The sequence below is a fragment of the Ursus maritimus genome, unplaced genomic scaffold (assembly GCF_017311325.1).
Source record: "Ursus maritimus isolate PB19 unplaced genomic scaffold, ASM1731132v1 scaffold_2, whole genome shotgun sequence".
In the NCBI taxonomy this organism is placed as follows: domain Eukaryota; kingdom Metazoa; phylum Chordata; class Mammalia; order Carnivora; family Ursidae; genus Ursus; species Ursus maritimus.
Window position 1 is genome coordinate 75,314,248 of NW_024424452.1, and position 24,008 is coordinate 75,338,255.

Here is a 24,008-nt window from a genome sequence, read left to right on the forward strand (position 1 = left end):
GTGAGACAGGGCATGTAAGACTTGATGTCCATGTGGTTCTAAGCACAGTTCTAAAGCTGAGCCCAGAAGACAGGAGCAGTGGAGTAATGGGTTCTGAAGAGCTGGTATGTCTGTGTTCTGGAGGACCAGGCCTCCCTATTAGGAACCTAAATGCAGAGAGTCTATAAAATAGGGTTCAGAACCCAGCAAGGATTGATAACGGATCAGGAATATACCCACACAGGGGTGCCTGGGTGGCTCAGTCACTAAGCGTCTGCCTTCGGCTCAGGTCATGATCCCAGGGTTCTGGGATTGAGCCCCACATCGGGCTCCCTGCTCAGTGGGAAGCCTGCTTCTCCCTCTCCCAATCCCCCTGCTTGTTTTCCCTCTCTTGCTGTGTGTCTCTCTATCCAATAAATAAATAAAATCTTTAAAAAAAAAAGGAATATACCCACACAGAGGTGTGTAGCGGTTTTTAAGATTAGCAATAATAAAAAATAATCTTGAAGAGTGGCCAAGTATATAGAAAGGAGCTAGGGGACTGGAGTTTGAGGAGCCAGGGTTCTAGTGACTGACATCAGTGTCATTAATTAAATGTGTGACATTTCACAAAAGAGCCCACTCCTCTGAGCTCAATTTGAACTTACTTTTCTAACTTTTAAATTTATATAGTTTTTTGCTTAGTATTTCTACCTAAAATTAAGGGTTTTTTAAAGAGTTTATATATTTATTTATATTAACTTGTATTTTTATAGCAATTTTTAAATATTCTCTTATTCCTGGACAAACAAGATCACAAGTTGGGAGGACCACAATATAGAATGGAGAAAGCTTATCAGTTCCTGACTTTGACCTGTCCAGATATTTAAATGTGCTAGGAAATGAACTTGCAGACTTGCAGACTGCATTTTCTGTAATATCTCACTGAAATTCTTCCTGTGTTTTCAAGGACAAGAGATTAATGGGATCATTTGGAAATGAGCATATCAATTTGGTTTAGACTTGTCTGTAATTTCTTCATTATAAAACATGTAAATCCAAGACTTTTCCCAAATCATGACACAGTATTAAGTAGGAAATGAACAAGCTGATTCTCACCATGGTGGTGGTGGGGGTGGGACTGTGTTTGCAGCACTTTGATACTGATGTGGCACGCGGCAGGTTCTGAGTCAAGTGTGGCCCCTCATGTGCTGAAGACAATCTTGTTGATACTGAAAGGAAAGCCCGGAGAAATTCAGGACAGCTTCATGGAAAGAAGACGTTTCTCTCTTGATCCTACTAATATGATGCCTGTAGTGGTAAGTAATACCATGAGTGTTTCTTTGTCCTGGCATTTTTCTGATCATGAAAACCCCTATCTGCCCAAATATTCAGTCATACTTCTTGACACTGTCCTGCTTTCACTCATTCATTCATCCAACACATACTTATTGAGTACCAACTATATGCAAACTTCCTGATCAGGAAGTTTGCATTCCGGTAAAAGACACAGACAACGAACAAAAAAAATGTGTCAAGTGTCAGATGATATAAAGCTGAGAAGAGACATGAAGTGATGTGGGGAAAAGAAAGTGATCAGGAGAGTTTAGGAAAGTTGGTCAGGGGATGCCTCTCTGCTGAGACAACATCCAGTCAGAGAATGAAGGAGTGATCCTTGCAAATATCTAGGCAAAGGAGTCCTAGACAGAGAGAAGGGCAAAAGCTTTACAGTGATGAGAGCTTGCTGGTACATCAGTGACTGTGAGGAAACCAAAAGGAGAGAATGGAGCAAGGGTGGAAATTCAGAGATGGTGTCAGAGAGTAGCCACCAGCTAGACCATAGAGACTTTTATAAGCATATGAAGGCCTAATGTCATTTGTGCCCACCATTTTCTATCTTCTGAGAAGTAAAATCACCACTCCTGGGAGTAAATTCTGGTCTTATGGAGATATAGTAGGAATAAAATGGGTAGTTCTCCACAAATGTGAGGTGGTGGAATGTGTTTCTCTGATGTGGTGGGTGGGTGTTGCAGTGGTTAGTGGGCCAAATGATTGTTAGTGACCTGGACTGCCTCCTCTTGAATATCGCACTGGCCTGGATTGTTCAAGCACAGGGAGGACCTGGGTCATTGGTAGGACCATTCTTCATGGCCACATATGAAGGGGACATTGGGAGGTATTCTGTCCTTGGGAGCCACTTGCTTCCCACTGGTTTGGCAGCCGAGGGATTATTGATAGTGCTTTGGGAGCTCATTGCCATAGAATACTGGACACAGTTCCTGGTTGAAAATGGTCTTAGTAGCTGTTACAGAATGAATGAATACACATGCACACTTCAGGCTTCCTTCAAGGGGGTTGCGGGAGGGGTTGTGGTTCCTCCCTTCCCCCCACCAAGGCTGGCTGGGTTTAGAGGCAGAATGCTCCATTCTTGAGCTCTTTTTCCTTCCTTTAGGCATCCCAGGCCCTGTGCACATTGCTGCCTATTTGTTCTTACAAGAAAGTGGTGGCCCAGTTTTTCCCCCAGCTCTTGATGGCCCTCATGCTTCAACTCTTCTACAGCAGTGACCTGAGACTGATGACAGAGAACAAGATGTTGTGAGATCATATTGGTTATTTTAGATTCAATCAGAAATAAGCTTCCAGCTGTCAACTATTTCTCGTCCCGCGGGTTCATTTGGAACTCTTTATAATCATATGCAATGCGTTCATTTATTACAGTTCCCTTTCCTCTGAAAGGTAGAATGCCTCTAGGACCCCTAAGTACCTGGAAGTTAGCTAGAACCTTCCCTGAGTGTGTGCAGCATGCACGAAGAACCACTCCCACAGAACATGGTTTATTCTTGCCAGAGTGGGAGGCTACCAAGGGGAGAGAGAGCAGGCAGGAGCATTAGAGCCAAAGCTAGACACATGCTAGCTCTGCCATTTACTCTCTGATAGTGATTTCTCAGGGTCATTGTATGTGAGAGATTAAAATAATGTATGTAAATGTGCTCTGTGAGCTGTGAAGTTGTTTAATGGTTGATGGTGTGATGTGTGGCCTTAAGACGGCACACGGTCATTCTCTCCACATACGGCAAGATTCAGCTCTTTCCTTTCACCTAAGGCTCTACAGTTAGCTTTGTTGCCCTCTAGAGAAATCTGGACCCACTGCCTGCTATTTGCCCTCATCAGGGGTGGACTTCTAAAACGGGCAGAACTCCAAAGCACAATCCATTCCATTAAGATACTTAACCCATTCTCTGTCTTTCAAGCAGACATGCACCAAATCATCCCACCCGGATGAGAATATATCTATTTATTTAAAGCATCCAAAGAAGAAAGGCAGCAGGCACTTTTAGCAAATTATCACATCATTTAACATCTTTTATTAATAAGCTGTTAAGCTAATGAACTAATAAGCTGCTCCATGATTAATCCTAGATTTTACATGCTACCATTTCAGTTGGACCCTAAATCCCATGTACTGTTGATCAGGGAAGATGAAGAGCATTGAAAGTTGTTTTCCTTTGAAACATACCCTTTTCCAAAACCAGCGTCCTGCGCAGGGTGGAATGAAAAGGCCGGTCATAAGTACTTAGTTACATGAAGGCCACTGTCGAATGGTGACTCTGTTCTTCTTTGGGGCTGTAGCTATGCCCAGGACGCCCTGCGAGTTCTGCTGAATTGTTCTGGACTACAACAGGTGGATATTGCTCTAAAGAAAAAGAATTGCTGGAACCAGTTTAACCAAACGCAGTTTTACCATCACGGGGTCTACCTTGTTGCCAAGTAAGAACAGGGGCCCTGCACGTGGTTCTGTCTCTATCCCACCTTCTCCAACTTTCTTCAGTTAAGCCATGTGTGACACAGTCAATATCCACTCCAACTTCCCTCTCTCCCCTGATGATCTGAATTGCCCTTTGATTTCTACTCCTTCCCTTATTTTAGGGGTTTATTATTTATTGATATAGTTTTCTCTTTCCTTGTCCTCCTACTTGATGATACAGATACCCAATTATCCTCCCTCCAAAGGACAGGTTTCTCTGTCAGATATGGAGAACTGGAGGCGACTTTGCTTTTTCTTTCCTCTGCTGTTAGCAGATTCCTGCTATGTAGGCATCAGACAGTTATAGATGTGCTCCCACTTCAAAAAATCTGTTCTCAATGAGACAAATAATTTTGGAAAGTATAATGAAAGAAAACTTTACATTTTTCTTGTAGTAGAAAAGTTGGGGTTTTTTCCTAGTTAGCTCCTTACTGATTATAGGGATCAGATTTTCCGATCAAGAATCAAGATACACAGACTTGACAACATAATAGACCATTTAAAACTGTGACCAACCCAGAAAGTATAGTCTATATGGTCTCTGGGCCCCTCATGCATTTCAAGTGGTATCTTGTTTACACACAGATTTTAGGAACGTAGATTATTTTATAAAACTATGATACATCTGCACCCACAAGTGGCCACTAGTTAATAGTCACAATATCCTTAGTACCTTTGGATCTTCTTTCTTAAAGTGTGGTCCTCAGACCAGCAGCAACAGCATCACCTAGAAGTTAAAAATAGAAGGCAGAATAGAATCTCAGGGCCCACTCCAGTCCCACTGAATCAGAATCTGTATTTTAGCAAGATTCCTAGGTAATTTGTATCCATATTAAAGTTCAAGAAGCATTGGTTTAAAATACCAATCTGGAGTTTTAAAATGAAACCTGTCACATCAATTTTCCCAGTCCTGCCACTAGCCATCTGATCCAGGCCAGCGTGTCAGGACAACTGTGAGCCTGGTCACTGCCCAGAATGGCTTCAGCGAATCAGGACTCACCACTTCTTCTCCAGAGTAAAACAGGATAGTCCCAAACTCTCTTCTTCATCATATCAGTCCAAGGAAAGACTTGGTCTAAAACCATGATGATGACCTATTCAACCATCCTGGATTGCCAAGATATTTATTTTGCACTATTTATTTTCTCTACTTTTTGTCAAGCAGGAGCTTGTGGTATTACACGGTATTCTGTTGTGGGGCTCAGGAGGGAAAGATGGGAAAGAGGAGTGATGTTAAGGAAAGAGATATTGTCAGTGATCCAGATATATATAATTCCCTGGAGTCTGAATAGAATTTAGAATGGAGCTGCAGTTTCCTTTGGATTAGGGAATACTAGAAAATATCTTTCTTTTTTATCTGGGTGGTACAAAATATGAGGATAATGATTCCGTTTACTACCATTAGCAGTTGCTGAGGCAGGAAGTTTTCATCTTCTTCGCTAATTCAGTGCCTTATTCTCCACTACAGAACTCTCAGTGACTATAACTTCCCACAGTTTCCAGAGACCTTGCATTATCTCTACAAGCTCTCAGTGGAAGGTCCTAGACGGTCAGAAGACAGTATCATCACAGTAATATTCCTCACTGAAGTGAGTTTCATTAGAAGACTGAGAACAACCAGGTTCTCATTCCTTATTCAAAACTTGTCAACCCTCCAATCTTTTATCTCCCTCTCTAAATGTTAATTCTTACCAAGAGTTCAGACGATGACAGATAACTTTTGTCATGTCCGAGGAGATGTGGATTTGCACAAACACTAATTATTTCTGTAGTACCAGTTCATGTGTCTCTGCATGCTTGTTAAACTACATCAAAAACTAATGAAGTACTATATGCTGGCTAATTGAACATAATAAAAAAAAAGAATTTAATTTAAAATCAAGGAATACTTACAGTGTACTCCAAGTTTACTTAAAGATAGAAGGTAACATCTGGGATCTGAATGATACTTCAGACTCTCTAGGGGGAAAAAGGAAATGATCCAAATAACTGAGTAAAATGAAAATATAGAACTACATTAATATTTATATGAATATTTCACCATATATTGTAAAGCTAAACTAGAATCGAGCAAATTGAGGAAGTCCTTTTGCTTACAAAAGGCATGTAGGAAGTTCTATGAGTTGAAATTCTCTAAATCAAATATTAATTTTTCCATAGAGGTAATATATAATAAAGTATTAATCTAAGGTGCCATGCCAAATATTCTCAAAAATTTGACATAATTTCAAACATCATAGTCAGTGGAACAACTAATAAACTATAAAAGACATACCCATACACTATACTACCTACTTCTAAGGTTTTCAGAAAGATACATAAATCAGTGTAGCTGAACATTGCACTAGCAAATCAATAGTTTCCAAACTTGCTTAATCCATCTGATTCTCTCATTATTTTTATTATGTGAGTCATTATTTTCATTGTATTATCCTTTTAAGTATGTACAAACATTAAATAGGCCTAAATATGACATACATGATTGCTCCCATAAAATGATACATTCCAAAGAAATTTACAAAAGACATAAGATTTATATAAGCATTATTAATGTGACAGATGATGTATAATGAACCCTAATTGCCTCTCTCATCATGAACGTAATGCTTACTCCTTTTGGAGAGTGGTATACCTGTCCTTCTAAGAACTGAGCAATGACCACATTGTTCCCCCACTTTCTCTGACTGGACCTTCTGGCAATCCTCAACTGCCCAGTTCATGGTGAGGTCACTTGGCCTTTAGTTGTTCTGAGCACACATCTGTGTATTTTACCTTAGCTTAGTCTTGTTAGCCAGCAATATTTAACATAGTACTATCGATGTTTATGCCATTTATTTATATGTGTTATTTCTAATTTTCTACCGATATAAGTAACAATAGAGTTTACATCTTTGTGCCTAAGTCTTCTTTCTTTTAGTATTTTAGATTACTTCCTTCTAGTAGATTCCAAGAATCTAAAGTAGGAGCTAAAGAGTATAAACATTCTGAGGGCTAAGGATTTTTATTGCCAGACTGATTTTCAGAAAGCAGAGTCAACCACTGCTCTCCGTGTGGTTTGTGGGTGTACTCACCCCACTGCCCTCTTGCCACTATTGAAGAGCTTTCCAATTGGAGAAGTAGATGCAATGTCTTGTGGGGGATTTGATTTGTCCTTAATTTTAAATTTTTAGAGAGGTTGAACATTTTAAAATTAAAATTTTTCATAAATTAAATTTCCACAATCTGAACAATCTGATCTCTTCTGCGCCCATTTGCTTATTACGGTCTTAGTGTTTTTCTCAATGAATTCTATGATTCTCTCTCTCTCACCCACAGAAATTTGTGAAGGATATTAAGTGTGTTATACATTTGATTGTAATGCCTGTTGAGAATCCGTACCCAGTTTGTTGTTTGCCTTTTGTTTATGGAATGTGTCTTTTTTTTTTTTTCATAAAAATTAAGCATTAGGGATGCCTGAGTGGCTCAGATGGTTAAGCGTCTGCCTTCAGCTCAGGTCATGATCCCAGGGTCCTGATCGAGTCCTGCATTGGACTCCCTGCTCAGCGGGGGAACCCGCTTCTCCTTTTGCCCCTTCCCCCTGCTCGTGATTTCTCTCTCTCTCTCCCTCTCTCTCTCTCTCTCTCAGATAAATAAATAAAATATTTTAAAAAATTAAGCATTAAAAAACTACTGTGTCCAAAGAGTTGATAGTCATGTATAGTTTATTCGTATTTATACATTTTATATAAATTTTTACATGTAATGTTGTTTCCCATGAAGTTACATGGCGTACCACAAGGTACACTATAGTTTTTCACTAAAACTAACTAAAACTAAAGTTTTCAGTAAATATTAACTTCCTATCCCAGCATTATGTAATTAATAAGCCTTAAAGTCACTGGTGACACTACTTTTATGACTTCTATTATTAATTTCATATATATACACACAAACACACACCCACATTAGGGTCTGTCCTGGATGACACTGTTAAGCTCCATTCATTTTTTCATGGTTGTGGAAGTATCACAATGGAATTAGGGCAGTTTGCAAATAAATTTTAATGTCTTACAAAGCAACTTTCCCTCAACTCTCTTCAAAATGTCTTTAGTCTTTCCTATGTATTCATCCTTCTAGTCACATTTTAAAATAATTTCGCCAGGTTTAAAAGAAAAAAACAAACCTTTCACTGAAACTATGATTGCAGTTAAATTGAAACTATGAGCTTCTTAGGAATATTTGGTATTTTTATATTTTCACTTCTTTTTTTAATTCAATATTTTGTCATATTCATATAAATCTTACATGTTAATTTTGGCATTATGAAGTAGTTTCTATTATTTTAAATTGTTAGTGCAAATGTGGCTTTTTTTTGGTTCTCAAATTTATCTTTATCAAATATCATTTTAGGCATAAGTTTTTAGTGCTTGTTTTGTTTCTTTTTTTTTTAATTTTATTTTTTTAAATTTTTTTTTATATTATAATAATATTTTTTTATTATGTTAGTCACCATACAGTACATCTCTGGTGGTTTTGTTTCTTGAGAGAGCTGCCACACAATGTGACAGAGCTTCGGGTGTACAGCACTGTGATCTGACAACTCTATCCATGGTGCTGGGCTCGCAAGCGCAGCTGCCATCTGTCACCATGCAACGCTATTACGATATTCCCAGTGCTGTGTCTTTTATTCCCATGACTTATTCATTCCATAACTGGAAGCCTGTATCTCTCTCCTTTACCCATTTTCCCCATCCCTCTACCGCTCTTCCTTCTGGCAACCAACCATTTATTTTCTGCATTTAAGCATCTGATTCTGCTTTTTGTTTGTTTATTTATTCTTTTGTTTTTTAGATTTCACATAGGAGTGAAAATATGGTATTTGTCTTTCTCTGACTTATTTTACTTGGCCTTATACCCTCTAGGTCCATGTTGTTGCAAATAGCAAGATGTCGTCTTTGTATTGCTGAGTAACAGTCCATTGTATATACATACCACATTTGTTTACTTTTTCATCTATGGATGGATACTTGGGTTGCTTCCCTACCTTGGCTATTGTAAATAATGCTGCTATAAACAGGGGTGCAGTGTTGTTGGTGGGAATGCAAGCTGATGCAGCCACTCTGGAAAATAGTACGGAGGTACCTCAAAAAAGTTGAAAATAGAACTACCCTGTGACCCAGCAATTGCACTACTAGGGATTTACCCCAAAGATACAAATGTAGTGATCTAAAGGGGCACCTGCACCCCAATGTTTATAGCAGCAGTGTCCACAATAGCCAAACTATGGAAAGAGCCCAGATGTCCATCAACGGATGAGTGGTAAAGAAGGTGTGGTGTATATATATATATACACAAGGGAATACTACTCAACCATCAGAAAAAATGAAATCTTGCCATTTGCAATATCAGTGGAACTAGAGGGCATTACGCAAAGTGAAATAAGTCAATCTAATGCTAAAGCATTCAAATCGACCAGTTTTTCCCAATATAATAGAAAAAATAGACGTAAAATGAGTAGTGAGAAAAAGGGTGTGAAATAGATTAAAAACATCACAAGAATATTGGATACTCTCTGTGTCAATGGTTCTTAACCAACGATGGGTACCGGGATCTTCTGGGGCAGCTTTTCTATACATTACATAGGCTGGGCTTTGTCCCAGTCAAGAGGCAAAGAAAATTAGATAATTGAAATCAATTAGGAACAATGGAAGACCGATGGTTATTGATGTGTTATTTCCAAATATTATCAAGGTTAGTTCTTGTTGGGTGATCACCACACATCAAAACATAAAGGCATATTTTCCACTTAGAACGAGTAACTAATTTCCACTTACTAGCATAATGCCTGGCCCATAGTAGGCATGACCTCCTAGTACATATAAATATTCACTGTCAAGGAACTCACCCACCTAACTATAATCTGGGACAGGGAGGTAATTTAAATTGAGTCACTGAAATTCCAACAATGGAGAGGAAAAAAAAATTTAATGCATATATTTAACTCCTAACAACATGGGAGTTGGGAAGCTCACCCCATACCATCAAAAATCCACATATAACTTTTGACTCCCCAAAAACCTAACTACTACTAACGTAAGGTCAATTAACATATATGCTATATGTTATATGCATTATAAACACAGGCTTGAACTGTGCGGGTCCACTTACACACGAATTTTTTACAGCACAATATTGTAAATGTATTCCTCTTCTTCATGATTTTTTAAAATAACATTTTCTTTTCTCTAGTTAACTTTATTGTAAGAATACAGTATATAATACATCTAACATATAGAAAGGATCAGCTGTAGATATATACAGAAATATATATGCACGTGTTTCCTATTATGACCGCTACTCCTCCTTCCAGAGAACACAGAAACTATGAACACAGGAATGTGTGTAGGAATGCATATAAGTATCTGGAGTTTTAGTGAGACTTGTGCTCCAGTTTTACTGAGAATGTCTCGATTTCTATGACTGACGCAGAAATCGTGCATTAGCCTTTCTCTGCTTACGAACTTATTGACCGTTTTCTTTCAGCTTCTGAATAACTTCTTCAAGGACCCGTTCCCAGAAGAATTTTTGGTTCTCTTCAGAAACTGGGTCAACGACTCCAATCCTGCAGTTAGCAAGCTGAGCCTTCAGAAAATCGCCAGCATGGCTCCAGTTATCAATGAGGCACGTGAGTGTGCGATCTGTGAATGCGATCGCCATCATGGTCGATCTAAGATTTGACATTGCTCAAGATCCTTACTGATAAAACTGCTATTTCTCAGTTTCTGTATAGCTAAAACAATTTCAAAGCCTGGGTGGAATGGAAGCAGTGTGGTAGGTAAACTCAGTAGCTTAATCACCCTGTTTAGATTTTTCCTAGAAAATAGTTCATTGCCCTTGGAATGGATCAGCATTGCCCCACACAAACTCTTAGTCTGAACCACACACACATAAGTTAATTTCCCCTCCAACATGCACACCTGCCGACACATTAATTCCTATCCCAGAGCACTCGCTCAAGCTTTTTTTTCCACTCAGGTCATTTCTCCTTTACCCATGCATATTCACATTTGTCTCCTTTTTCAGCTCAAGTCAAAGTCTGCTGAATATTCTGACCTGGTAGACGCATCCTTCTCAGAGCCACACCCACTATGAGCACTTGCTTATACTTTATATCAATAGTTCTCTATATATGATGCTTGAACCAGTAGTATCAGCATCTCCCAGAAACCTGTTATAAATAGAAATTGTGGGGCCCTACCCCAGGTCTGTGGAATCAGAAATCATGGGATGGGGCCCATCAATCTGTGTTTTTAAAAATTCTCCGGGTGATTCTAATAGTTTAAACTTGAGAACCACTGTCTCACACTTTTTCCTACTGAGTCACGTGAATACTTTTCGCCTTCCAGGAAGACCAAATTAAAGCATGTTTTGTAATTCTCTTATAAATTCTTTTTTATAAAGTTTTTATATAAATTCCAGTGTAATTTAGCATACAGTGTAATTTTAGTTTCGGGCGTACAACTGAGTAATTCAACACTTACATACACCACCCAGTGCTCATCACAAGTACCCTCCTTAATCCCCATCACCTATTTCACCCATCCCAAAGTACCTTGCATAATAGAATTATGATAATTCCATAAATCAGTGTTGATTTAATAAGTTTAATAATAAATCCTTGTTCACCTATTAAGCATTGTCTCTGAAAGCTCAGAGTATCCGTGGGCACCCATTTTGCATTTAGAATGAAATGAGCCATGATCTCTTTGCTTTAAATAAATCGCAGAAGTCGGTGTACTTTGTTTTAGTAATCAGGGTTATTTATCGCGTTGTCTAATGCTCTTCTCAATGTTATTAACAATTGAAAGGAAGGTTCTGTGTCAAAGTTATCTAGGAGAGTAAGGGAGAAACGGTGGAGAGTGAGCTGGGTTGAGGTCACGTCCCATCTATCCGTAAGGACAACTTGTCCGCCAGACACAAGGCCTCTGGCTATTATTTTGGCAAATGGCATTTGTTTCTTTCTTTTACTTCTTCTCTTTCCAGCCTTTGTTTTTCTTCTTTGATGTCACCGTTTTGCCTTTTTCCTTGCCTTCTGTTCTGTTGTCTCTGATCTGCAGTTGACTCTCATGACCTGGCTCAGCAGGTCAGAGGCTCTCATGTCCACACGAGTCACCAGCACCTGGTTTAGAGGTCATCCTGCTCACGGTGTGCTGGTGAATGCTTAACCACCAGCTCTCTGGAAATAATGCCAATCGCTCTGGTGTACTCGCATCGTGGCTGATTTCAAGCTATCGAAGGGACATCATTAAACATAGAATTGGAGAGAGATGCTGGTAGCGCATCATTATTTAATATTCCCACCATACAGGTATAATACGTGTAAATTACCTCAAGGGCCTGTAAGAGTAAAATAGAGCAAAAGAAATAGGAGATGAGAAGTTTTGAGTATTTATTACCTTTGTTTTATTTCTTCCTAGTTTTCCAAAACTTGCTTTTTAATAGTGATTTTTTAATTTTAACTCCAGTGTAGTTAACATGCAGTGTTATATTAGTTTCAGGTAATGATGCAACAATTCTATACATTACTCACTCTTCATTGTGATAACTGGACTCTTAATCTCCTTCACCTGTTTCACCCATCCCCTAGCTCCCTCCCTTCTGGCAACCATCGGTTTGTTCTCTATAGTTAAGAGTCTGTTTTAACAATCAGCTTACAAAGTTTTTGGCAATTTGACAATCGAATCTTGTGAGGCAAGCCCAGCACACGGCTGCACGCTGCCCAAACTAGACATGTATGTGCCAAATCTACCTCGTTTCCTTCTAGTTCCAAAATCCAACCATTTTCCTCTTTTATATATAGATAGAAAATGTCTGCAGCTTATTAATATCCATCTTGGATGCCTTCCTTTCAAAAGACAAAACTGTCATAATTCGGGCCTTAATCACCCTTCGAAGACTTTTAGTCAAACTGGACAAGGTGACCTACTCCTCTTTGTGTATTAGAATTGCATCCAGCTACTGTCCTCTGATGGATCATGTGAGTTACACAGTTAGATATGTGAAATCATTAAGTTTTATAGTTAAGCTGAAGCCCCAGCTGAGGCAACGATATTACATTTCAGAATAAATCAACAGGAGATAGTCATTGTGTGCAGAGCTACCATTTCTTCTCTAGAGATAACAATATTAGTCAAATAAATACTGTCTATAGATACAATTATATGCATATATAACTACATTTTATATATATGTATGTGGGATATATATATAGATATATATATAGATATATATAGATAGATCTATATATAGTGAAGCTGGTGTGTGGGGGCTGGAGAATATCTACACTATGAGAACCTGGAAAAGTTTGTTCAGGTTCTCCTAAGAAAGAAGAATCAAAGAACAGCCTCTGTCTTTGGAGGAAAGAGGAATTGTATGTAGCTTAGGGGCCGTATCTTGGCTTACCCTAGATCTGGACTGCCTGGGTTCACATCCTCCTAGCTGTAAAATCTTAAGCAAGTGATTCAGTTTCTTACTGCTTCAGTCTCCCCACCTATAAAATAGACAGTAGCAGGTGTATTATGGGCATTAGAGATGACATGTTAATGCCCCCAATGTGTTTGCTATTATCATATAAAACTCTAATTAAAAGGTATTTCATCAGGATGCCTGGGTGGCTCAGTTGGTAAAGCATCTGCCTTCAGCTCAGGGTTTTGTTATCAAGTCCCACATCAGGCTCCTTGCTCAAAGGGGAGCCTGCTTCTCACTCTGCCTGCCACTCCTCCTGCTCGTGCTATCTCATTCTCTCTGATAAATAAGATCTTTAAAAAAAAAAAAGGTTTTTAATCAGAAAGTTACACATTTTGAAAATTCTTGTTTTTTATGGTAAATGTATTCCAGAAAAGCTGGGTGACAGTAACATATTTAAATAAGCAAAGACACTTTGGTATGCCATAGGGGAATATTTATTTTTAAAGACATCTATAATGAGTTGCTTGTGAAACAGAGAATTACTTCATAGAAAATTATTTTCCAAAAGTTTGGGAGTTCTTAAGTATTCATATTTCATTGAAGAAGGCATAATATTATTAAATTATAGAAAGAAGTAATTGAATGGCAAGAATTATTTTCAAAAGGACATAATGATAACAATAGTAATAATAATGGTGGCTGGATTTATTGAGCATTTACTAAGTACCAGTCACTATTCTAAGGGTTCTACATGTCTATCTCATATAATTCTCTAAATAACTATTACTGTTATCCAGTTTACATACAAGGAAAATGAAGCAAAGAGAAGTGAATATTTGGCCAAGTTCACACAGCTAAATAAGTAGTTGGAATGTCCATGTAAAAAAAAAAATTTTCAAAATGAAATCACTTGGAAAAAAAAAAAACTTAACTAAATAAATAATCAAACCACACCAAATGAAAAGAAGCAAAATCAGAGAGAAGGGGAAATTACCAAATATCAATTTACCCTAATCATTCCTTGGAGATAGAGTATTTGAAAAATATTAGGATATCAATGAACAATGATACTGCGTTTCTCCACATTTAAAGAAAAACAGTGACAGGCATGCAGCCCCCAGTCCCCATGGCCGCCTCCCCCAGACATGACACAAGGCCTCGCCTCCCTAGGGCAACAGCACTGAACAGCACCTGGACTCCAAGCTCTGAGCCAAAGTTGATGGTGAGAACATTCTACAGTCCATGTTCCAGGAGGAAGGGATGATGGAGTCCGTGCACACCTGGCAAGACCACATTTACTTAGTGACCTACATAAAGAAAAATGGCAGCTTTGCTAATTTGAGAATTTGCCCGCGTGGACTGGTGTTGTCGGACCTTCAGAGTTCTCACAAGTCTTTTGAACAAAATAGGAGAAAGAATGAAAGAATTGAATCAGGGCAGTACAGTACTGGGTGGGTGAAGCGATGACCACCCATTGTTCGAGGAGGGGCCATCCACAGATACTGGCCCACCGCTGATGGTCACCTGGTTGAGTAAGACATTGATGTAGTGGTGTATGATGGAGATTCACTTTATCAGAACATCACAATTCTGCAGTTGAAGCAGTTTAGAAATATTCTCATCCTTAGAGGGGCTGTTCCTCTGGTGGAGAGTGATTTGGGTGTCCCCAGGCCATCATGCACAGTGGGAAAGAATAAAGTGGCAAAGACGCACTGATTCTGGGGGGCGGAGATGGGGCATATTATGTGAAATAATCAAACGGAAACCAAAGATGATCACTATGGTAAGAGACTGGCCAAACAGATGGATGTAAGAACTACATGCAAAAAACATGTGGCCACACCTTACACAGTCTTAAAGGAGACTGCTCTCAGATTCTAATAGAAGACTATTCCTATACTGAAGAGGAGCCAAAGAAGGGAGAGTTTGACTATATGAGTAATGATGTGACAGCTGTTCCGATCGCCACACCTCCAGAAGATTCCAGGTGGGAGTTTCTCAGACTGATTCTTGACCTCTCAGTGAAAGTACTGCAACGGAATGGGAAATAGTTTACACAGGTGTATAGTAACTGTGTCGATTTGAGGAAAGCCCTGTCACTCTATGAAGAACAGCACTGGGAGCTGTGCTGTCCTGTGGAATTCTTTTTTTTTTTTTTTTAAGATTTTGTTTATTTATATGACAGAGAGACAGCCAGCGAGAGAGGGAACACAAGCAGGGGGAGTGGGAGAGGAAGAAGCAGGCTCATAGCGGAGGAGCCTGATGTGGGACTCGATTCCCGGTAGGCCAGGATCACGCCCTGAGCCGAAGGCAGACGCTTAACGACTGTGCCACCCAGGCGCCCCTGTCCTGTGGAATTCTTGAAGAGAATTTTGGAAGGAAGCTAAACCTCGAAGACCAGTACCCCCTAACGGTGCGTGCTGCAAATAGCCTTCCTGACCTTCCTGTACGCAAGATTGGAATAAGTCAGTTAATTGATTGTGAATTCCTTCAGGTTTTCTTTTAATTATTATTTTTAATTTTTAAAAAAGCAAATGGAAAATGTATATGTTGATGAGCTAGGGTGGGTTGTTTTTGGTTTTGTTTTTTTTCGAAAGTCAGCTGAAGAATAATTAGACAGCACAAGGGAGGCTGCTAAATGCTCTGAAACCCTAGAATGTGACTTTTGTTACTTTTTGGGGGGGGGGGGGGAGAGTGCTTTTCGTTTTTGCTTTGGTGACTTCAAATTTGGTTGTTTGGAGGAATGAACATCACTATTTTGTTCTTGATGCTGTTTCCCCCCAAAATTGACTTAGATATTAATATTTGGTGCTTATAAGAAAGAGTTAAAAAAAATGGATAGCAATATTTTGATTAAAAATACAAATGAGGAAAAAAAGAAAAGAAAAAAAATAACTTGCTCAAGCTTACCCAATCTTTGGGGGACAAAGCTGGGATTTCAGCAGGTGTGAGGCACTTCAATCTCTTTCCGTTAGTCCAGATAGGCTTTCAGTTGTGAGTGTATGTCTTCCTGTCGACCAAGGATACAAAGAAGTAACCCACAGATAAATGCAACTTGCAGGCGTGTTAAGTTTGACTCTCAAACAGTTTAAGTCCAATATTTTTAAACTGGGAGGTTTCTCACAGTTTAAAACTACTTGGCAACAGTCTGCAGGAGCTGGCTGGCCTCTCTGAGAGAGGCCCAGAACTTTCCTTTGTCTCAGCCTCCCTGTCTCCCTGCTTTCCTTAAATGCCACCTGCTTTGCTCATTCACATCCGCTTTCCATCCCCTAGGACGTGATTTGATGACCATCGCTTCAGGTTTTCACTTGGACCCACATTTATTACCTCTGGAAAGGAACATAAGAACATATAGTAGCCATTTGTATTTTGTTGGCAATATATCTGATATGTTCCTGAGAACAGAAAGTAAAAAACCAAAAGAAAAATTAAGGAAATCATGAACATTTCTTAAAAACTAGGAAGTGATATTATATTTCTAAAAATTAACCTTTTCTCTAACTTGCAATTCTTCTCTTCTAGCTCTTTATAATCCCATAACCTTCCTATCTGACATAAGCAAGCCCTTAGAAATCTGGTTCTATGCCAGTATGCAGAGAGCTCCCACTGGTATTCGCTAGCAATCTCCAAAGGTTTACAGCATTTGAATATACCATGTTACTTTACTTTAAGTACCTTTATAGAAATTACTTCCACTTTATACAGATCATTCCAGTTTATCTTTTTAGGACATTACTAAATGTCTTAAAAGAAACACTTCACAGGGAATTTTTCTGATGCATTTTAAGTTTTGGTAAGCAAATCTTTATTTTACAATCAAAAAAAGAACTGACTGCTTAGACCCAGTTGAACCTTTTCCAAAAATAAACGACAGAGATGCCTGGGTGACTCAGTCGGTTAAGTGTCTGCCTTCGGCTCGGGTCATGATCCCGGGGTCCTGGGATCGAGTCCTGTGTCGAGCTCCTTGCTTAGCAGGGAGCCTGCTTCTCCCTTTACCCCTCCTCCACTTGTGCTCTCTCTGTGACAAATAAATAAATAAATAACCTTTAAAAAATAAAAAGTAAAATTAAAATAAATAATAATTATTATGTATGTATGTATGAACACATATCTACATGGTCTATATACACATATAGTATGTATACATGTAAATATATTTTAACATATATATATATATATATATGAGATATATATCTCCCACGGCTTAAAGGAAAGAACCCTAGTGATATCCTCAAATAGGGCTTTTCTCTGTGTTCATATTCTAGAGTAATGGAGGCATTCGGAGTATGGCCATTCAACACTTTGGTGAATTACTCAGGGACATGAGTCAGTACACATGGATGCTGAATGATGTGGTTCTGGGAGGCTTGGTGCCTCTGATCCTGTTTTTGGAGGACACAGAAATAAGAGTAGTCCAAGTAAGTCCTGCGATCTTGTTTTTCTTCGTTTTGCAGAGAATCGCAGTGTTTTCTGTAACATCAGACGAATAGAGTCTCAGTGACCTTTCTCTACTTCACAGGCATGTAAGTATACATTAGCAATCTGTGTCTCAGAGTTAAATTGGCCGACATCGTATTTGCTCAAAGACGAATTTTACAATTTCGAGGTGGTGGTGCTCAACATTTGTAACAATCTCGTAAGTAGCCCCTCAGTGTTTACTACCATCAGAATTATAGAAATCGCTTTGAAGGAGATCCCAGGTGATCAAAGCTGTGGCAGGGACGAGAGTGGATCCTAGAGAAGGAATGTGAAGAAAAGATAACACATGAGTAGTTACAGCTAGGGCTTAAGACCAGAAAAAAATTCAGTTTTCCACTACCTCTTCCCTGACATTGACTATCTCTGATTTTCTTTCTCCAATTCACCCACTTTGAACTATGGATGGTTATAAAGGTAGGAACAGCATTGCCGACCACCAAAAGCAAAACTGGAATTACTTTGCCACCATCTAATGAGCTGGTGCTCTGGAAACCAGTATGCACTGCAGCGATAGGCAAGTGGGGATGGAAGAATGCTTTCCAAAGGTTGGAAACACAAAGTTGGGCTCGGGAATCATATAATACACTGAATAACATCGACAAACAAAAACGTAAAGAGATTTCTATCCCCTAGTTTTAAATTGGCCCTGATTTGGATAAGCAACCAAGCTCTTTTTTTTTTCTGGAAGCCTCTCCGGAGGGAGCAAATGTGCTTTTTCCAATGATTGAGGATTTTTTCTTCATTTTATTCTCAGCTTACTTCTCATGAGAGCTACATTACAGATTTGATATCTCATACCTTAGGATTCCTGAGAAGCTCCCGAGTATATCTGAGGAGAGCATCAGTTATTTTAATAGGTAAAGAAAATTCAATTCTCATTATCGTATTTTCCTTAAAAGGTATGGAATGGGGTAGCAGCTAGAAGTGTTTCTTAAAAAATATAAATTTTCTTTATCACCTGCCATGGTGATATCTATGAATAGAAGTTAATGTATGTGGGAGCCGCCTGGGTGGCGCAGTCGTTAAGCATCTGCCTTCGGCTCAGGGCGTGATCCCGGCATTCTGGGATCGAGCCCCACATCAGGCTTCTCCGCTATGAGCCTGCTTCTTCCTCTCCCACTCCCCCTGCTTGTGCTCCCTCTCTCGCTGGCTGTCTCTTATCTCTTCAAATAAATAAATAAATAAATAAATAAATAAATAAATAAATAAATAAATAAAAATAAAAGAAGTTAATGTATGTGATGAGAATAGAGCTCTATTTTATAATGCAGTGAGTATTGCTCTGTGATTCAATTATTATACAAAGTGTATCCAACAGGATGAATTTCAGATTTAGGATGGTGGCAAACCATTACTAATTATTCCCCTTTGCTGCTTAAAAATCCTTACCCAAAGAATAAGAATAATATAAAAAATACAAATACCATCTTTAATAAAACATGGGCATCTCTAACCACAAACTACAACAAAGATTTTTTTAAAATGTTGTGAGGGGAGAGGAGATGCAGGAAGATTCCAACAGAAGACACCTGAGGTTTTTGATCTTGGACAAACCTGACCAAAAAGGTTTTTTTCCCCATTAAATTCTCACCATAAAGATAAAAATTAATAAACTTTTACTTGGAGTGACAGGACGTGAGCTCTCAATTTGACAGTGGGATATTCCTTCAACCCTGTTTGACATCATGGAGTAGCAGGGCCACCTGCTTAGCAAGGACTAAGGAAATACAGTCCTGTTTTACTTGAAGGGAGGAGTCTGTCAGTCAGGGTAGAAGACAAACTGAACTATGATCATCACTAGAGCTCCTGATCTGTGCTGATCTTAGAGAAGTAAGGGAACACAAACATACGGGAAACCTTGTGTCATAAGAGCTTTATTTCAAACCAGAAAGAATTCCTGCTATCCTGAACTCGGCCCTGGAACTTTCCACAAACATTCCTCTGTATATCATATTGCATGACCCAAAAATAAGTAATTTTAAAAAGCATTATTTTTCTACAGAGGTATTTCCAGGGGGGGAAATAGAAAAAGCAAAACAAAGTTTAGAGAATGTTTCTACAGACCAGAAAAAAAACAGGATATATATTTCTGTGAACCCAAGACTTTTTAATATAAAGATCTAAGGTATAGATACAAGCACACAGGAAATGTAAGATGGGATAATGGGAGCTCAGGAAAAATAAGCTTTCAAAGTATGGGGGGAAGCGTAAGAAAAAATGTATAACCGTTATTAAAAAGTACCCTACAACCTGCAGACGAGAAAATATATATTGTTGATAACCCAGGAAAAGACAAGGGGTACAGGGCCAAGAAATGCTAGCAAAAGGAGTGAAAACCAGCAAGAAACAGTTTGAGAAACTAAAGGACAGTGAGAGATATGGACGATAAATAAAAGACATCACTTATCCTGAGGGAACTACAAAGCAAAACCACAATGAGACACCACCTCGCACCTGTCAGAACGGCTATAGTTAACAACTCAGGGAGACAATGGGATGTGGAGAAAGGGGACCCCTTTTGCACAGTTGGTGGGAACGCAAACTGGTGCAGCTACTCTGAAAAACAATATGGAGGTTCCTCAAAAAGTTAAAAACAGAACTACCCTATGGCCCAGCAATTGCACTACTAGGTATTTATCCAAAGGATACAAAAACGCTGATTCAAAGGGGCTCATGCACCCCAATGTTTATAGCAGCACTATCAACAACAACCAAATTATGGAAAGAGCCCAAATGTCTGCCGATTGATGAATGGATGAAGAAGATGAGGGGTGTGTGTGTGTGTGTGTGTGTGTGTATAATGGAATATTAGCCATCAAAAAGAATGAAATCTTGCTATTTGCAACAATGTGGGTAGAACTGGAGTGTATTATGCTAAGCAAAATAAGTCAGAGAAAGACAAATATCATATGATTATGATTTTTGTATTAAAATAAAATTTCACTCATGTGGAATTTAAGAAACAAAACAGATGAACATAGGGGAAGAGAAGGAAAAATAAAATAGATAAAAACAGAAAGGGAAGCAAATTATAAGAGACTCTTAAATATAGGAAACAAACTGAAGGTTGCTGGAGGAGAGGTGGGTGGGGGGATGGGCTAAATGGTTGATGGGCATTAAGGAGGGCTCTTGGATTGAGCGCAGGGTGTTATATGTAAGTGATGAATCAATAAATTCTACTCCTGAAAGAAATACTACACTATATGTTAACTAAGTTGAATTTAAATTAAAAAAAAGAAATGGAACTATGCATAAATGATAACCCTGTAGAAGAAAAATTATTAGAGCAGAAAAAGGGATCCGAAGATATAATTTAAGAAATAAAAAAGACTTAATTAAATAAATTGAAGTATTAAATAATTTTTCAAGGAACATTTTATATAGAATACAACATTAAGACATTTCCTAATAAAGTTAGGGAACTTCACAGTTAAAGAATTCTTGAGCATTTAGAGGGAAAAAAGTCATCTATACATTACAAAATAAGTAAATCTGTCATTAGATTTCCCCACTTTAGTATTCAACCTTAAAATACAGCAGAATAGTGCCTACAAAATCCTAAGTAGAAAGAAAAGGGGAGGGAGGAAGAAGGAAGGAAGGAAGGAAGGAAGGAAGGAAGGAAGGAAGGAAGGGAAGAGGGGAGGGGAAGGAAAGAGAGGGGAAAGGAAGGAAGGCAAGAAAGAAAGCGTCCCGGGGAGAGGAAGATGAGCAAGGGAGGAAGGAAAGGAAGAAGTATGGACAGACTGAAGGAAGGGAGATCCAGAAAAAACTCTACAATATATGCAATATTTTTATTAAAAAAAAACTTGCAAATATTACTAAAAGATACAAAGAAGATTCGAAGAAATAGGAAGGTATAAACCATATTTTGGCAAAGAATCAAAATTTAAAATGTGCATGGAAGGGGTTCCTGGGTGGCTCAGTCAGTTAAACGTCTGCCTTCAGCTCAGGTCATGATCCCAGGGTGCTGGGATCAAGTCCCACATCAGGCTCCCTGCTAAGTAGGGAGCCTGCTTCTCCCTCTCCCTGCAGCTCCCCTGCTTGTGTTCTCTCTCTCTGACAAATAAATAAACAAAATCGATTTTTATTTACTTGTCAGAGAGAGCGAGTGAGAGAGCGAGCACAATTTATGGGAGGAGTAGAGGAAGAAGCAGGCTCCATGCTAAGCAAAGATCCCAATGCGGGACTCCATTCCAGGATCCTGGGATCATGACCCGAGCTGAAGGTAGACGTTTAACTGACTGAGCCACCCAGGTGTTCCAATAAATAAAATCTTTAAAAAAATGTACATGGAATATATGCATGGAAGGAAGTGCCAGTTAAAATATCAGTAGGGGTTCCTGGGTGGCTCAGTCTGTTAAGTCTCTGCCTTCGGCTCAGGTCATGTTCCAGGGTCCTAGGATTGAGCCCCTAATTGGGGTCCCTGCTCAGAGGGGAGGAGTCTGCTTCTCCCTCTCCCTCTGCCCCTCCCCTGCTCGTGTGCACTCCCAATTGCACTTGTGCTCTCTCTCTCTCTCTCAAAGAAATAAATAAAATCTTAAAAATAAGTAAAGAAAATGAAAAATAAAAAAATAAAATATCAGTAGGGCTTTCTTTTCTCAAAAGTGGCATGTTGATTCTAAAATTAATGTAGAATAAGCATATAAGAATATCCAGGAAATTCTGACCAAAAAAAAAGAGAGACAGACAGAGACAAAGACAGAGAGGACTAGCTCTATCAGATATTAACACAGCTACAGTACTTAACATCACATGGAATAAATAGACAAACAAATAGAACAAAATACCATCCAGAAATAACTATCAACACATGCAATATTTTAAAGTGCATCATTGGCTTTAACAGTGATGAAAATATAGAATATTCCCTAAGTAGCTTATGGACACCTGGTGAGCCATCTGGAATTTTAAAAATTATTTTATTCCTATCTTAGTTCTTACTTTAAATAAATTCCAGATAGTCAAAGACTCAAATGCTGAAAGTGAAACCATAATAATGATAAGCAAAATTTTAGTTAGAATAGTATGGAAGAATGTGCTTTATAATCCGGGGGTGGGTAAGATCTTTCTAAGGTAAAAGTCAAAATCTAAGAATCATGAAGAAAAGATTGATCATCTTTGAGAAAAGTAAATATTTCTGCAGAGCAAAACCACCATAAACAGAGTGAAAAACCAAACTGAGATGAAACACTTACAACACCACAAATGAAGGGTGAGTTCTTCCTGTCCAAAGATCCTATACAAATCCGTAAGAAAAGACAACCCACTAGAAAAATGGACACTGAACATGAAAAAAATTATTTGGCTCATAAACATAAAATTTTCATAACTTCATCCAAAAAGTGATGCAAATTGAAATGATGAAATGTTTCTATTCACCGCGTTGACACAGATCAAAAGGTCTTATACTCGACTGTCGCCATGAGGTTACAGGAAGTAGGTAATCTCTTCACATTACTGGTGACGGTGTAAGTAGCTGCCGCTCTAAGAACAGTTTGATAGCATCCATCAGGATGTGAGATGTGTACTCCTTTGACTCAACCTCCTCTCAGGAGGATTTATTCTCTGATCTACTGCATGTGAGGAATGATGTGTGTACCTAGATATTCATTGCATCATTGGCTTCATAATGCCACCTGTCCTTAGCATGTGGCATCTCTCCCATCTGTGTTTTCTGATTACCTTCAGCCTTTCGACAGTGTTGCACCAAGGAAGAAACAAAAAAGTAAAGGGTAAAAATCACCTTTTCGTTTCTGGGTCGGCCTGATCTTACAAAGCTTTCCTCAAAGTCTCAACCAGTAGCTTATCTTACAACCCCCAGTGACCAGGACGGTCATTGTGTTTTTCAAATCATTAGTTTCAAGAAATGCTTGGAATTATGTTATGGTTTTGTTTTGTTTTTTGTTTTGTTTTGTTTTGTTTTGTTTTTAATGGTCAAGAAGAGGACAATGATGTCGATTGGCAGCTAGCAGTATGTCATAGCTGTCGACACATAAAATCTGAGAACTTTCACATGAGTCTCTCTGGATGTCCAATTATTTGGGGCATGGGGAAAGGAAAGATAAGACGCCCCCAGACCTGCATTTCTCCACGGTAGCAAACTGAGTGAAGTTAAGAGTCACCACACTCATGGCTAGAGCTTGTACTTCCGGTCCACCACTCTCCCCACCGCCACCAACTGCAATCTTCCACACAGCTGAGGTCACACTCATGTGGGCCTTGTTGGCATTTTGGTTAATCCACGATGTTTGTCAAATCATCAAATTCCTTTGTGACTTTCACAACCACCCTGTCAGGAGAGCCATTCCATTTTCGGGTG

The 24,008-nt window shown here is 38.8% G+C and overlaps 1 protein-coding gene and 1 pseudogene across 1 annotated transcript in view; both read left to right on the forward strand.

The window, feature by feature from the left end:
- Positions 1-24,008, forward strand: part of MROH9 (maestro heat like repeat family member 9) — a 152,153-nt gene that overhangs the window by 122,511 nt on the left and 5,634 nt on the right. Inside the window, exons 14-22 of the mRNA XM_040634497.1 lie at positions 1,112-1,277; positions 2,411-2,553; positions 3,589-3,726; positions 5,232-5,352; positions 10,286-10,427; positions 12,607-12,779; positions 17,476-17,628; positions 17,730-17,846; positions 18,444-18,546. Coding sequence (XP_040490431.1) covers positions 1,112-1,277; positions 2,411-2,553; positions 3,589-3,726; positions 5,232-5,352; positions 10,286-10,427; positions 12,607-12,779; positions 17,476-17,628; positions 17,730-17,846; positions 18,444-18,546 — 1,256 coding nt within the window. The remainder of the gene's footprint in view (positions 1-1,111; positions 1,278-2,410; positions 2,554-3,588; positions 3,727-5,231; positions 5,353-10,285; positions 10,428-12,606; positions 12,780-17,475; positions 17,629-17,729; positions 17,847-18,443; positions 18,547-24,008) is intronic.
- LOC103668863 lies at positions 14,319-15,351 on the forward strand (annotated as a pseudogene).